The sequence below is a fragment of the Eumetopias jubatus genome, unplaced genomic scaffold (assembly GCF_037043125.1).
Source record: "Eumetopias jubatus isolate StellerSeaLion01/CBP00866 unplaced genomic scaffold, mEumJub1_p1.0 scaffold_6, whole genome shotgun sequence".
NCBI lineage: Eukaryota > Metazoa > Chordata > Mammalia > Carnivora > Otariidae > Eumetopias > Eumetopias jubatus.
The window spans coordinates 29,429,020-29,444,749 of NW_028274812.1; the positions used below are offsets into that span (position 1 = coordinate 29,429,020).

At 35.6% G+C, this 15,730-nt stretch overlaps 1 protein-coding gene across 9 annotated transcripts in view; it reads left to right on the forward strand.

The window, feature by feature from the left end:
* Positions 1-15,730, forward strand: part of AHI1 (Abelson helper integration site 1) — a 221,546-nt gene that overhangs the window by 80,604 nt on the left and 125,212 nt on the right. For all 9 annotated transcript variants that reach the window (XR_003612607.2, XM_088023868.1, XM_028125365.2 and 6 more), the window contains 2 exons: positions 10,472-10,668; positions 14,412-14,438. Coding sequence is in view for 8 of the 9 variants with exons in the window: in XM_088023868.1 (XP_087879994.1) it covers positions 10,472-10,668; positions 14,412-14,438 (224 nt within the window). In the remaining variant the exon portion in view is untranslated. The remainder of the gene's footprint in view (positions 1-10,471; positions 10,669-14,411; positions 14,439-15,730) is intronic.

The following is a 15,730-nucleotide window of genomic DNA, read 5'->3' on the forward strand; positions in this document are numbered from 1 at the left end:
TCTCAGTATAATCCAAAATATGAATTATCCTTATTATGTAGCATTCGATTTTAATGTAACAAACTTTATAATATTTTTGCAACAAGATAATTTCTAGTTGAAATTAATTTAATATGCATAGTTGTCTGTACAATAGTGTTCTTAAAGTACTAAAGATGCATGATTCAAAGAAACTCAGTTACTACAGTTCTCATACTTGGATAAGATTATACAGTAACATATATAACTGATTGTAGGTCGTAGTTTAAGTATCTATTTTTAGCCTAGTAGAAGAATTAAGATATAGAAATGCCATATTTGAAGACATGCTTAAACTACCTGTTTCTTGGTCATATCCTGAAGTCTCTATTTTAATATTCTCCACATAATGGATACTTTGATTTGAAAGGCTGTGTCATTCAAGGATTCAGGACAAATAAACTGGCTTTGAACATAAACCAGAGCCCTGAATTCCTCATCCAGGCTTTTTTTTTTTTTAATGCTTACATTCATGCTTTTTAAAGCGCACCAAGAAGGAAGAGTGATAATGGTGCAAAATAGCAGTGTGGTGGGAAAGGCTGGAGTAGGAGTTAGCTCTTTGGGGTTCTAGGCAGAGTGCCATCACTTTCTGTTTGACCCTGGTCAAGTAACAGCATTTTTGCATCTGTTTTTTAACCTGTAAAATCAAAATACCTGTCCTGTTTTATCTCAGTGTTTCATCAAAGGATAAAGCATGGTATGGAGCAGGGATATATTAAGAGCTCCTGAACCAGGCTGCAGCAGAGAAATCCTAGCTGTTTTCTTTTTTTCTTTTTTTTTTCTTTTTTTTTTTTATTTTTTTATTGTTATGTTAATCACCATACATTACATCATTAGTTTGTTTGTGCATAACACCCAGTGCTCCAGGCAGAATGTGCCCTCCTTAATACCCATCACCAGGCTAACCCATCCCCCCACCCCCTCCCCTCTAGAACCCTCAGTTTGTTTTTCAGAGTCCATCGTCTCTCATGGTTCGTCTCCCCCTCTGATTTACTCCCCTTCATTCTTCCCCTTCTGCTGTCTTCTTCTTTTTCTTTTTTCTTAACATATATTGCATTATTTGTTTCAGAAGTACAGATCTGTGATTCAACAGTCTTGCACAATTCACAGTGCTCACCATAGCACATACTCTCCCCAATGTCTATCACCCAGCCACCCCATCCCTCCCACCCCCCACCACTCCAGCAACCCTCAGTTTGTTTCCTGAGATTAAGAATTCCTCATATCAGTGAGGTCATATGATACATGTCTTTCTCTGATTGACTTATTTCACTCAGCATAACACCCTCCAGTTCCATCCGCGTCGTTGCAAAAGGCAAGATCTCATTCCTTTTGATGGCTGCATAATATTCCATTGTGTTTATATACCACATCTTCTTTATCCATTCATCTGTCGATGGACATCTTGGCTCTTTCCACGGTTTGGCTATCGTGGACATTGCTGCTATAAACATCGGGGTGCACATACCCCTTCGGATCCCTACATTTGTATCTTTGTGGTAAATACCCAGTAGTGCAATTGCTGGATCATATGGTAGCTCTATTTTCAACTGTTTGAGGAACCTCCATACTGTTTTCCAGAGTGGTTGCACCAGCTTGCATTCCCATCAACAGTGTAGGAGGGTTCCCCTTTCTCCGCATCCCCGCCAACATCTGTCGTTTCCTGACTTGTTAATTTTAGCCATTCTGACTGGTGTGAGGTGGTATCTCATTGAGGTTTTGATTTGGAGAGAAATCCTAGCTGTTTTCTATAGCAATGCACATGTCACACAGTTGAGTTGAATAGCATGATGTGTGAAAAGTGATTGATAATGGAATAGCAAATCAACATAAGGACAATAGCATGTACTTCAGGGATTTGGAGATAGTTTATTATATTTTGGCGTTCACCTGACAGATTTGCTGAATGATGGTAGATGCTCTCGCTTTTGGTTGGCTTTGAGACATGAATATGTTATACTTCCTTGTTAGAAAACTTTGGACAGGGTGCCTGGGTGGCTCGGTCGTTAAGCGTCTGCCTTCGGCTCAGGTCATGATCCCAGGGTCCTGGGATTGAGCCCTGCATCGGGCTCCCTGCTCAGTGGGAAGCCTGCTTCTCCCTCTCCCACTCCCCCTGCTTGCGTTCCCTCTCTCTCTGTCAAATAAATAAAAAAAAAGAAAACTTTGGACAGTTTCATTAGTAGCACAAGTTCTCCTTAACATATTAAATATGCCAAGGAAATACAAAATAACTAACAGGCCCTGAATACACCCAGGCTACTAAAGTCGAAGTGTTACTCGATAAAACTTCTCTGGTCCATCCACACAGTTTCTTAAGATTAGCTGAAGCAGGAACAAATCAGGCCCCGTAAAATACAATTAAAAAAAGAAAAAGTTTTAAGCCCTTGAACATTCTTGTCTTAGTCCGTTCTGACCACTATAACAAAATACCAGAGCCTACATGGCTTGTAAACAACAGAAATTTATTTCTCACGGTTCTGAATGCTGGGAAGTTCCGAGATCAAGGCTTGGCAGATTCGGTGTCCAGTGAGAGCTCACGTTTGGGTTCATAGGTGGCACCTTCTAGCTGTAACCTCACATGGTAGAAGGGGCAAGGGAACTCTCTGAGGCCTCTTTTATAAGGGGATTAGTGCCCTTCCCATTCATAAGGGCTCTGCTCTCATGACCTCCCAAAGGCCCACCTCCCAATACCACCGCTTTGGGAGTTAGGACTTCAACATGGGAATTTCAGGGGGACACAAACATTCAGACCACAGAAATTCCCTACACATAGCAAACACTAGAGGAAAGCAAGGAGGATACTGCATAACTGCTGAATGCTGGGAACCTAGCACAGTAGACCTACCAGCTTACAGTAATGCTATAATTAGAAATAGAATCATCTATAAGTAAAAGGATTAGGTATCCAGTAAAATGACTGTACGTATTAACAGAACTGTGTCTAATAGTAGGTCTTGAACAAAGGGATTAAGTGTTGAACCAAAAGGAAATCTTACGGTTAATGTAGTATAAGAGAAAGAATATTTTGGTTTTTTTAGTTGTACTTTGTTATAAAGTCAATAACATAAGTAAACATAGGTTTTAATAATAACAAACCTTGTATTCACTTCAAATGCAAAGGGCTCTGAATTAAAATATCTTATTTCCTCTGTTCTTCCTCCTATAAAGATAAACATCTCCTGAGAAAACCACGTTATTTCTTATAATTGTTTAAGGCCAGAACATACACAAAAGCACTGAACTTATTATAAATCAAAATTTGATTATCAATTATGAAAACACTTTATGAACTTTTTTTAGTTGTATAAAATTTAGAATCCCCTATTATAGCCAGTTGTAGGTAGATTTGGAAGTAATTTGATGGGCATGACGTTCCTTTAAGCAAATGTATTTGCCACCTCTATATTCTAAGCCCCTTGTGGATACACCTTTGCTACGCCAGTTAGCATATAGCAGTAATTTCTCGTTGACCTCCAAAAGATTCAGACCCCAAGAGGGGGCCAGTGTCTTTGTATTCCCAGAGCCTGCTGTAGTGCACTCCTCAAAAAGTGGTGGGTGGATGGAGTGAGACTGTTAAAATTTTGAGTTTTATCGGGTTAGGTTAGAATTTTAAATGTACAAAGTTAAATTAGCCAAAGAAGAGAAAATGACTAAGTGAAGAAATACAGTTGTTTAATTGCAACATCATACTACAATCATGGCCTATATAAAAATGTTTTAGAAAGCTTTGAAATGTTAGAAGCATAAAGCTAGAAGGAATTTCAGAAAGCTCAATTATGACCTATTTTACAGTGAAATCTGTATAGTGTTATACAGATAGATGTATATATTGTGGAGGGCTAGGGAGGGGAGGAATGCAAGAACTTGTAAGTAGCTTCTGTTTCTAGTATCTGAGAAACTAGGTCTTTGTGAATATTTCTGCACATGTCTTTTATGGCTGCCTTCGCAGTACTAGGAGTGTTAAAGATAAAGTAGGGTGTTAATGTGACTCCTTGAAATCCAGTCAGCTGGCTTTTGTATAGAAAATTCCCCTTACACAACAGAAACAAGTATTCATAATTGTTTGAGGTTATTTTTAACAAAATTTATTTTTGTTACCTGCATATATATGGGCCATTTTAATTCTTTGTGAAAGGCATCATAATACCGCAAAAAATAAATATTTAGGTGCTTTTTGTTATTTTTTTTTTAAATATAATACATGTTTAGCATAGCATAATACTTAGAAAATAGAGTTTGGCAAAAAGAATAAGATAAATACCAAAATGCTGTTATCCTGTGTAACTGTTGCTTATATCCGCGTTTATATGCTTTGCATGCCCACTCAGAGCTTAATGTGAAATTGTGGTTGGCAATAGATAACTAGCAAGTACAGAAAAACAGGGAGTCAGAAAATGCCATTAAATAGTCAAATCCAGCTTTACTTTCCATTCATAACAACAAAAACAATGAAAAAACAATGAAATGTTAAAAGGACAATTTTGAAAAAAATAAGGCAAAGATTGTAAGACATAATTTTCGTCTGTTGATTCATTCATCCCTGGCTCATCTACTACTGTTAAGCTTTGCGATTTCCAATTCATAGAGCACGTTTCTTCTTTAAACAATCTTTGAATATTTGGGAGTAAATTGTCAGAGTGCTATGAAAGGAAGTCCAAAATATGTACTGAAAAAATGCAGTCAGACCCATGTAGATTTACCATCTGAGAACAGTAATTGGTACTGAAGAATGAACATCTATCTCTGAAAGGGTGGATTGTAAGCAGGTCTTCTCCCTCAGTAATGGTCCCTGGTACTTATATCATCAGGGTCTGCGGGGAGAGAGTGCCCCTCATTATTGAGCTGTGCTTTATTCAGAGTGTGTAAATGAAGTGAGGCATGAATATAGTGATCAAGGACCCAAAATTTTTTGTATGTGCTATCTTAAATTCATGGTTGGTGCAACCAAGGTTGGTGACTAAAAAAAAAATCATCTTTTTGTATATTCATTATATTGCTTTATAAACTATTTGCCTCTGATTAACATATTAGCAATATTTCATCATGGCAATTATACTTCTGTATACAATCTTAGTGGCTGAATTCCCTTTCATTAAATGAATACACCATAATTTATTTACATGATTGTTGTACAATTCCACTGTTAACATATTTTTTCAGTATTTTAAGCAGTACTTCACTACACAGCTGGCTACTCTTATTCAGTTTGTTTCTTAGGAAAAAGTGTCTTGAAGTACAGTGGATCAGTTAAACAGGCAAAAACAAAAACAAAAAGAACCCATCACTTTCTAATTTTCCCTTTTTTCCCCCTTATTCCTTCTTATTGGTGAGGTTGAATATATTTTTTTATTGGCCATATAGTTATTCTTTTGAATTTTCTGTAGTGGTCCTCTGCCTATTTTCTGTTAGATTATTTTTAATTCATTTTATGGGGACTCTTTGCATGTTAAGAATATTAACCCCCAGGCCACCTGGGTGGCTCATATTGTTAAGCATCTAACTTTCGCTCAGGTCATGATCTAAGTCCTGGGATGGAGCCCACATCTGGCTCCCCGCTCTGCAGGGAGTGCTTGTCCTTCTCCCTCTGCCCTTCCCCCCCACTTGTGCACACGCGTGTGCTCTCTCTTTCTCTCTCTTTCAAATAAATAAAATCTTTAAAAAAAATTAAACCCTTTTATCACTAGCTTGTTTGCTTTTTTTTAGTGTGAGCAGCTTTATTGAAGTATAATTGACATGCAGTATATTTAAAATGTACATTTTGATAGTGTAGACATATTTAAACACTTGTGAAACCATCATCTCAATGAAGATAATGAACATATCCATCATCTCTAAGTTCCTTTGTGCTCCTTTGAAATCTCTCCCTACCTCCTCTATCCCCCAGGCAATCCCTATGAATTAATTTCCATTTTCTAGAATTGTATATAAGTGAGACCATTTATACCATGTACTCTTTTTTTGTCTGGCTTCTGTCACTCATAATTACTTCGAGACTTATCTATATTTTAGATTTTATCAATAGTTCATCCTTTTTATTTCTGAGTATTGTTTCATTTTATGATAGATCACAGTTTGTTTTTCTCTGTCTACCTGTTGATGGGTGTTGGGGTTGTACCCAGCTTTTAGCTATTAGAAATAAGCTGCTAAGAATGTGCATCACAAGTCTTTGTATAAACACGTGGTTTCATTTCTTCTGAAGAAATTCCTAAGAGTAGAGGGGCTGTATCCAATTGCAGATGTCCATTTAACTGCTTAAGAAGCTGCCCAACTGTTTTTAAAAGTGGTCAGGCCATTTAACCTTCCTACCAGCAGTGTGTGAAGGTTTCAGTATCTCCATAGCCTTGCTAAATTTGAAGTGGTCAATCTTTCTAATTTTAGCCCCTCTCATAGGTGTGCAGTGCTATTTCACAGTGCTTTGAATTTGTTTATCTTTAGTGACTAATGATGTTGAGCCATCTTTTCGTGTACATATTTGCCATCCATTTATCTTCAGTGAAGTGTCTGTTCGAATTTTTTGGCCATTTTTTAATTGACTTGTTTGTTTCTGACTATTAACTTTTAATTAAGAGTTAGGTTTTCTCTATGTGCTATGGTGAGCACTGTGAATTGTGCAAGACTGTTGAATCACAGATCTGTACTTCTGAAACAAATAATGCAACATATGTTAAGAAAAAAGAAAAAGAAGAAGACAGCAGGAGGGGAAGAATGAAGGGGAGTAAGTCGGAGGGGGAGACGAACCATGAGAGAGGACGGACTCTGAAAAACAAACTGAGGGTTCTAGAGGGGAGGAGGATGGGGGGATGGGTTAGCCTGGTGATGGGTATTAAAGAGGGCACATTCTGCCTGGAGCACTGGATGTTATGCACAAACAATGAATCATGGAACACTACATCAAGAACTAATGATGTAATGTATGGTGATTAACATAACAATAAAAAATTAAAAAAAAATTCTCATCACCAGGAAAAAGAATTGGAACTGTATTAGGCAACGGATTTTTGTTTGTTTTTGAGGTGATGTATGTTAACTAAACTTAGTGTGGTGATCCTTTTGTAATATATATACAAAGATGAATAGTATGTTGTATACTTTAAAGTTAGACAATATCATATGTCAATTATACATCAACTAAACTGGAAACATTCTGGATCAGGAAAAGAAGAGATCAGTACATTTAAGATGTCATTAATTTGCCATGCCATATGAATTTGTGTGCAGACCTACATAGCAACCTGTACACAGCATAAAATACTGTTTCGTGATACTTTAAAAAAAAAAAAGTTAGGTTTTCTCTATATAAGCGGTGCTCAATTAGATACATGATTTGCAAACATTTCCTCCAGTCTTTGTCTTGTCTTCTAATTGCTTTCTTAACAGTTTTCAAGAACAAATGAAATTTTGATGAAGTCCAAAATTACCAATTTTTTTCTTATATGGATTTTTGGTTTTGTATCTACAAATCTTTGCCTAATCCAAGCTCACAAAAATATTCTCCTCTGTGTTCTATGAAAGTCTCTTATGGGGACACCTGGGTGGCTCAGACAGTTAAGCGGCTGCCTTCAGCTCAGGTCATGATTCCAGGGTCCTGGGATCGAGTCCCGCATCGGGCTCCCTGCTCAGCTGGGAGACTGCTTCTCCCTTTCTCTCTGCTGCTCCCTCTGCTTGTGCTGGCTCTCTGTCAAATAAGTAAAATCTTAAAAAAAAAAAAAAAGATTTCAAAGAAATTCTCTTATGGTTTTATATTTAGATTCATTTTGAGTTATTTTTTGTACCTGGTATAGCATTTAGATTCTTTTTTGAGTTATTCGGATTCATTTTAAGTTATTTTACATTTAGATTCATTTTGAGTTATTTTTTATACATGGTATAAAGTATGTATCAAAGTTCGTTTACTCACATATGAATATCCAATTGTTCTAGCACTATTTGTTGAAAAGACTGTCTTTTTTACATGGAATTCCTTTTACACCTTGTGCATACATGCTAGACTCTTTTCTCTTAATCTGTTTATCTTTATGCCAATAATGAAGTGTCTTGATTACTGTACCTTTATAGTAAGACTTGAAGTCAAGTTGTTTAAGTCCCCTTTGTTCTTTTTCAACGTTGTTTTAACTCTTCTAAGTTCTTTGCATTTCCATGTGGATTTTAGAATTTGACAACTTCTCCAAAAGTGACCTACTGGAATTTTGAGTGGGATTACACTGAATGTACAGGTCATTTGAAGAGAATTGATGTTTTAGCAATATTGATTATTCCAATCATGAACATAATATATCTATTTTAGGTTCTTTTTCAGTTTCTCTCAGCAGTTTTGTAGTTTTCAATATGCATGTCTTTCACATCTTTTAAGTGTTATTTATTTTGGGGGGGGAGAGGGGGAAAAAACAAGTGGGGGGAGGGGCAGAGAGAGAAGCTGACTTCCCGCTGAGCAGGGAGCCCAATTCAGGACTCTATCCCAGGACTCTGGGATCATGACCTGAGCTGAAGGCAGACACTTAACCGACTGAGTCATCCAGGCGCCCTCACATCTTTCATCACTTTTTCCCAAAGTATGAAATATTTTTATAGCATTGTAAATGACATTTTTAAAAAATTTCAGTTTCTATTTGTTACTTGAATATAGAAATACGGTTATTTCTGTATGCTGATCTTGTATCCTGGAACCTTGCCTAAAGTTGATTATTAGTTCTAATGGCTTATTGTTTAGATTCCATTCAGATTTTTTACACAAAGTAGGGCCAGGACCTGAGATCGAGCGAGTCTCTCCTTAAATTTTCTTCCTCATGTACTTCATTTGCCTCACTGTCATCTTAGCTCTGCATAGATGATTCTATCTGTAAAGAAAGACAGTTTTATTTCTTCCTTTTATACATTCTATTTGCTTTTTGGTAGTTTCAAGCAGGAGGGCAAATCTGGTCCTTTTTACTCTTAGTTTGGCCAAAGATAGAAGAGCTGTGTTACTTGTCATTTGCTTTTTAATTTTGATTATGATAGTTTTTTATTTTAATGAAGACTCTGTAAATGTTTATGTAGCAAAATCTGTCCATCTTTTATGTTGACAGTTCTTAACATTTTCTGACTCATGCAGTCCTTTGACAAATAATCTGATAAAAGTTATGGATCTGATTTCCAGAAACATTTATACACATTCAGATTTCTGTATGTAACTTCAGTAGTACACAGAATCCCTGAAGGCTGGTCTATTGAGTCCCTGTTACAAATCTTGATTATATCAGTTACTTTGCATCTTATATTTAGAAAGGCCTTCTATTTAAAAGTATATAATGAAGGAAATACTTTTTAAATGATCACGGTATGTTTTTTCTCCTTTGTATATTCGAACAGGTGCTTACAGATTTTCAAATTCCTTAATTTTAAATGATCAAAGGAGATAACATACGTGAAAGCCTTCTAAAAACCATGAAGTGCAGTATATGTGCTGTTGTCCTTATCATCATCATCATCATCAAAAACATTCACCCTTTTGACCATCTATTCCAGCCTGAGAATTAAATCCAAAGAAAGAATTATTTTAAGAAATAATTTGAACTATGAAAGTACTCCTACACACATGGTCTGTAATGAGGGAGAACAGAAAACATTGTAAATATTCAGTAATAGGAGAATGCATGAATAAATAATAGAGCTTCATTAGATGAGATGTAAAGAATTTAAAAATGGTAATTACAAGGGGCACCTGGGTGGCTCAGTCGTTAAGCGTCTGCCTTCGGCTCAGGTCATGGTCCCAGGGTCCTGGGATCAAGCCCCGCATCGAGCCCCGCATCGGGCTCCCTGCTCCGCGGGGAGCCTGCTTCTCCCTCTCCCACTCCCCCTGCTTGTGTGACCTCTGTCGCTGTGTCTCTCCCTGTCAAATAAATAAATAAAATCTTTTTTAAAAAATGGTAATTATATAGTAATAAAGATATGAAAGTTGTCTATTTAAATTGAAAAACTTTACATTTTATTCCTATTATGGTATCTTGCATAAAATGTACATATGCATAAAAGTTAAGAGGGATATAGAAATATGAAAATAGTTGTTTTAGGGAGATGGGTTTGTAAATAATTATTTTTATTATTCCTGCCTTTCCTTTAATTCTACTCTGTATGCCTTTGAGTTTTTATATCAAATGTTTTCTGTATACATATATTTAAAGTTAGGCTCCCATCCCAGTTTGTTGTTTACCAGACAGAGATTGCCATGGCCTTCAAGGCTCATTTATAATACTGCCTGACATAAATTATCCGTGAAATTATTTTTTCCTTTTTTATGCTTTTATAGTATTTAAAAACTTCACATTTTGTCAGTCATGTTGTCTTATTATTACCCAATTTTTATAAAATGTATTATGTAGTTCCTGATCATTTATTTAATGCTACCATTTCATGACTTAATTATTTCATTGTGCCTTTGTTGTGTTGACTTGAACTTATTATAGATTTATTTTTCCAGTTGCCCAGCAAGAGGCTGAAATGTTCAAACGCTACAGTGGAACATTTCCATTACCTGGAATACACCAAAGTCAAGATGCTTTATGCACCTGTCCTAAACTGCCTCACCAAGGCTCTTTTCAGATTGATGACTATGTCCACACTGAACATTCTTCAATGAAGATGCAGCAAGTGAAACAGAGACTCGATTCTGTCACAGTATGTTTAATGATTTTATGCAGTTGAGAAGTTGGAAATTTTAAAACCATTTTGATTCTGTTTTACATTGCCATGCCAATAAATATTAATTCAACAAAGTAAGTTAGTTACTTAAAAATAGACTTTCTTGTGCTTTTACAGTTCCTTTGTGGTGTTTATTCTAACATCACTCACTGCAGTAAATAGACCAATTTAGGATAATCTACAGGCTTTCCTGACCTGATACTTCTGTAAAAACGAACCCAAGACCTGTTTTGCTGTTTAAAAATGGAAGTGTGTGTATGTGTGCATATGTGTAATGCACACAAACACAACAAACACCAACCTGGGAAAATATTTACATAAAATATATTAGGATCAGCCTCCTTAATGTGCAAAACTAAACAGTAAAGAAAAATAGACCTCCACAAAAAAATGGATAAAATTAATAAGCATGTACTTCCAAAAAGAGTAGACACAAATGTTCCTTAAGCATATTTAAAAGGTCTGTTATCTCACTACATGAAAAAAAGTGCCGTAAAAACCAGGTATTGCCCATAAAACTGGAAAATAGATTATGAAAGTGAGGAGGATGCTTAGTTAAAAATATTGTGCTATTTATTCTGTTAGCTATAAACTTCTACACAGTCTTTCTCAAAGATAAGAAGTATTGAGAAGCTTAAATATCCTTAAAAATATTTATGCTCTTTGACCATAATAGTTCTTTTAGTTAGAGTTAGCCTTGAGCTCCTTGAAGACAGGGACTGTGCAGACTTGTTCTGTGTTGTGTTCTCACCTTTTGGCACAGTGCCTGGCACTTAATAAATATTATCCCTTTCTCTCCTCCTTTGATAGGAATCTTGACCAGTTTTAAACCAAACATATCAGGAGCTACACTGAGGCACCTTTAGTTATGACTGTACTCACTTTCTCTCCTTTTCTTTCTTGAGAAAATTAGAATTTCAGGTATATCAGACTGCAGGTTTTGTTGGAATATATGAGAAATATTTTATTCTTCTCAGTATAAATTTTAGAATATATATTGTAAATAAGTTTATTTCAGTGTTATAAGTCTGTGTATTTTAACATTTTATTTTTTAATTGAATTATGTGTGGTGTTCTAGATTTTAAAAGGATTAGTTAAATTGAGTTTTGAAAATTAGAGAAAAATGTTTCTTCACTAGGGAAAAAAAGTGTCCCTTGTCTAAAATTTTACATGACAAAATGACTTTGCAGATTTAAGAGAAACTGACTCATAGATAAATAAAAGAACAGGTTTCCTACAATCTGTTGGTCTTCACACTGTCAAACTTAACATCCTGGAATCAACTCAGTCTTGTAGCTTTTCTTTTCCATCATCTTACATAGCTGTCATCTTCAGATAAATGGAAGGATATATGAACAAAAGAAACCGGATGTAAAGGAAAAATCAGAAAGATATTTTTTAAGATACGAAATCAAAGGCATGGGGAAGCACATTGGTAATTTATTATAAGAGAAAAATTTATTTCTGTTAGAATCATTAATTTATTTAGCTTTTACCACATCTTTTTAAAAATTATTTGGAGTTTCTGTTTGCATTGGGATTGAGGTGTAGATCAAGGCTGCCTTTGGAAATGAAAGCTTTGTTTGCTGTGTTTTTGAAAAACCATATTTTTCCCATGTTGAGACAATTCACTGAACTTTTTTTCAAATGTTATCTGCAGTGTTTTTTTTCATAATGTATATAGTATGTATGGAAATAAACAAAAAGTCATCTTTATTCCCATGGCAGCTCTATTCTTTTTATATTTTACAAACATTTAGTTTGACTGGATTTTTACCTTTTATCACAATGCCTTTTTCTTGTTTCCTATAATTTATTTTGATAGATCCCCAATTTTTTTTTTGTCAGGTTATTACTTAATCCATTGAAGACTATAACAGTGGTATTCTACAGAGAAGTTTAATAGAGAAGACTTGATTACTTCTATATTATAGAAGACTGTCTTACTGGAGATACTTCTTTCTTTGTAACCACAATAGGAATTTTTTAAATAAAATATAGTGCAAGCTTAGGGTGTGTGTGGGGGGGGGGTTGGGTGGGTGTGTGAATTACATAACCAATTTAGTTCAACAGGCGTTTAATAGGCGTTTACTCATTAATGAGTAAAGGATACAAAAATAGAGGATTCTGTGTTCTCTGTAGCTTTACTGTGTAGTCCTTTTGCTGTTTTCCACATAACAGTTTTGACTGTATATTGCTGCTACAGCAGGTCCCTGGAAGGCATACTGCAGCACAGATAGGTTCTCCTAGCCAAACAGTATCTGGAGAGTATTGACAAAATTCATTCTAAGGTTTTAAAATTTGATCCTCTCAGTGCATCCAGACTTGCTCAGAATCTGGGGTACCTACTAGGAGTAATCAGTCTTACCAAAAGTTGATTTATAAACCTAAAAAACATCTTATAGTGAAAGGTATACCTTTCCAGCTGCCTGCCCACTCAAGACCACTCTCCCTTTTAAAAATTAATCTGAAACCCAGGTTAGTGATTACAGAACTGATTACTAAGCAGAGTCATAGGAATAGGGATTAGATGGGTTTAAGGACATTTTATGCCAGCTTTGAAAAAAAGGTTAATTTTCTCTGCCCTATAGGAGATTTCACCTAATAATGTTTGTTTGGTGGTAACTAACATCTATATAATTATGAGTAATAACTGACGTAATGAATTATGGGTAATAACTGACATAATGTGCTAAATGCTTTACATGTTCATCGTATTTAATCCTCAAAACCATCGAATAGTGTGGGTGCTAGTATTACCCCCATTTTACAGAAGGTGAAGCCGAGGTTTCCAGAGTCCATGCAGTATCACCCATGTCACACGGACAGCTGGCACTGGAGCTGAGATTCAGTCCAGGCAGTCAGACTCTCATGCCCAGGCAGTTTCACTTTCTCCTTTTAGGAATCGAATTACTAATATCCTTTATGACACAGTGTCTTTCCCTTAGAAATGTCTGGATAAAAAATTGATGTTCCTCTTTCAGTTCTCTTTTTTCCTAAACTCCACATTCATCATTACCGTTTTTCTTTTCTCTAGTTCTGTTGTAGGCTGATGATACATGCTAGCTAACCTTTCTTGGACTTGAGTATGTTTTGTGTCTCCTTAGCAAATTTTCAAATCATTCCTTATGTGTTGACTTGTAGTAGTTTCTTTTTCAGAAGTGATCCTCTCTTGGCCTTGTCCCATGAATTTTATAGGCGTTTCCTTTCTGTAGCTCTTTCAATACTGATCATATACTTTGCCATTCAATAGGGTTTATTCTTAGATTTCCTCTGAAATAAATTATTAATGTGGGAATTATATTTGTGGGCATTGTTATTTATGGAGATAATTATATATGGCAATTAATTCTGGGTGTGTCTTTGAGACATGTTAGTGCTCTGGTAGAATTTTAGCATTTTACCAGTTTATTAAGTTTGTTATTAAGTTTATTGAGGCCACATGTTTTTCTTGAGACAGATACATGTGGGCCCTCCAGAGTCTTGTTCTCAGTGCCTTTTGTTGCGGCAGGTTAGATTTACTAAGAACACATTGAGTCTCTTTAATTCACAACGTGGAGTGACAGGTACAGGGCGAGGGTGATAGACAAAGAAGCTCTCCCAAATATTGATTTTGGTTATTAAAAGATTAATATCAGGATATGTTGAGAAGAGTTGATAATTTTATTAAAATGAAATTATGAATATTTCCTTACTTACTGTATTGTATTTCTTTTAGGAGGTGATACGAGCCTGTGCTGCAAAGGTAAGTAATTTTTACTGGAAGGAAGATAACTTAAAAACTGTAGCTTTCACTCTGATGTACTAAAAAATTGAAATGTACCATTCATACTTTTTAATAGGACTTGTACAAAAGTTAATCAGATGTGTATTTTCCTTATCTGAGCTCGAATTTATCAAGGACTTATATACAGGAATCTGAGATTTTAGCAAGTACCTTCATATTTTTGAAGATTTAAGAATATTAAGCAATAGGGATATATTTTCAGTAAAGGACCAGCACAGTCATTTGATCCTCTGAGAAAAATATATACGATACTTAACAGGTAAGAGACACCAGTACAGTTCCAGTGGATGTATGCTTAGTAAATTGTATAAGCCTTGAAATGCATGCAAGCTGCACAGGAAGAGCAATGATAACTGTGCTGATAATGCTCTTGATCATTTATACCAATGTTACACACTTCTTTTTCCATTTAGCTATGTAGCAATCCTGAGACACAGATTAGATATTATTGTTATTCCAATTTTAGAAAGGAGGAAGCTGAGGCTAATTGAAGTTAAGTGATTTGCTCAAGACCCCAAAGCTAGTCTAAAAATAGTAGCATATAAAAAGGCTTTGATTATTAAACAATTTCAACGAAATTGTATCTGAGATGCTTTCAACACAGCACCTTTCTTCCTTTTACAAGCAAGGTTATTTTATATCCAGCCTTTAACTCACTTGTCAAGAAAATAAATGTTAATTTAAAAGAGTTGGAATGGCACGCCGTGTTTGTCCTTTCCTCTTCTTCTGTCCGCTCCCAAAATTCAGTTGAATAATTAGACATTCATTCATTTATGAAATGTAATTATATCTGACACAAGGTGAAAGGGTGAGACCTTCAAAAGGGAATTAGAATGGTATTTGTATGTTCAAAGACTGCTTTATGTAATAGTGCAATGGAAGTATTTTTTGATTCACTAGACATCTACCATGTGGCAGGCACTTGGAATACAGAAGTAAGTAGTAGGCTATTGTTTCTTTTCACATGGGACATCTTATGGAGGGAACATGTCAGAAAACAGTGGGCTTACTGAGCTGTCCAGTATCAGTGAGGACCCATTACTTTTTTACATTTTATATAAATGGAATCAAATAATATGGGGTCATTTATAACTGGCTTCTTTCACTTAGGATAAGGTTTTCACAATTCCTCCATTTGTCGCATGTTATAAATACTATTTTTTTTTCAAGATTTTATTCATTTATTTGACAGAGACACAGAGAGAGAGGGAACACAAGCAGGGGGAGTGGGGGAGGGAGAAGCAGGCTTC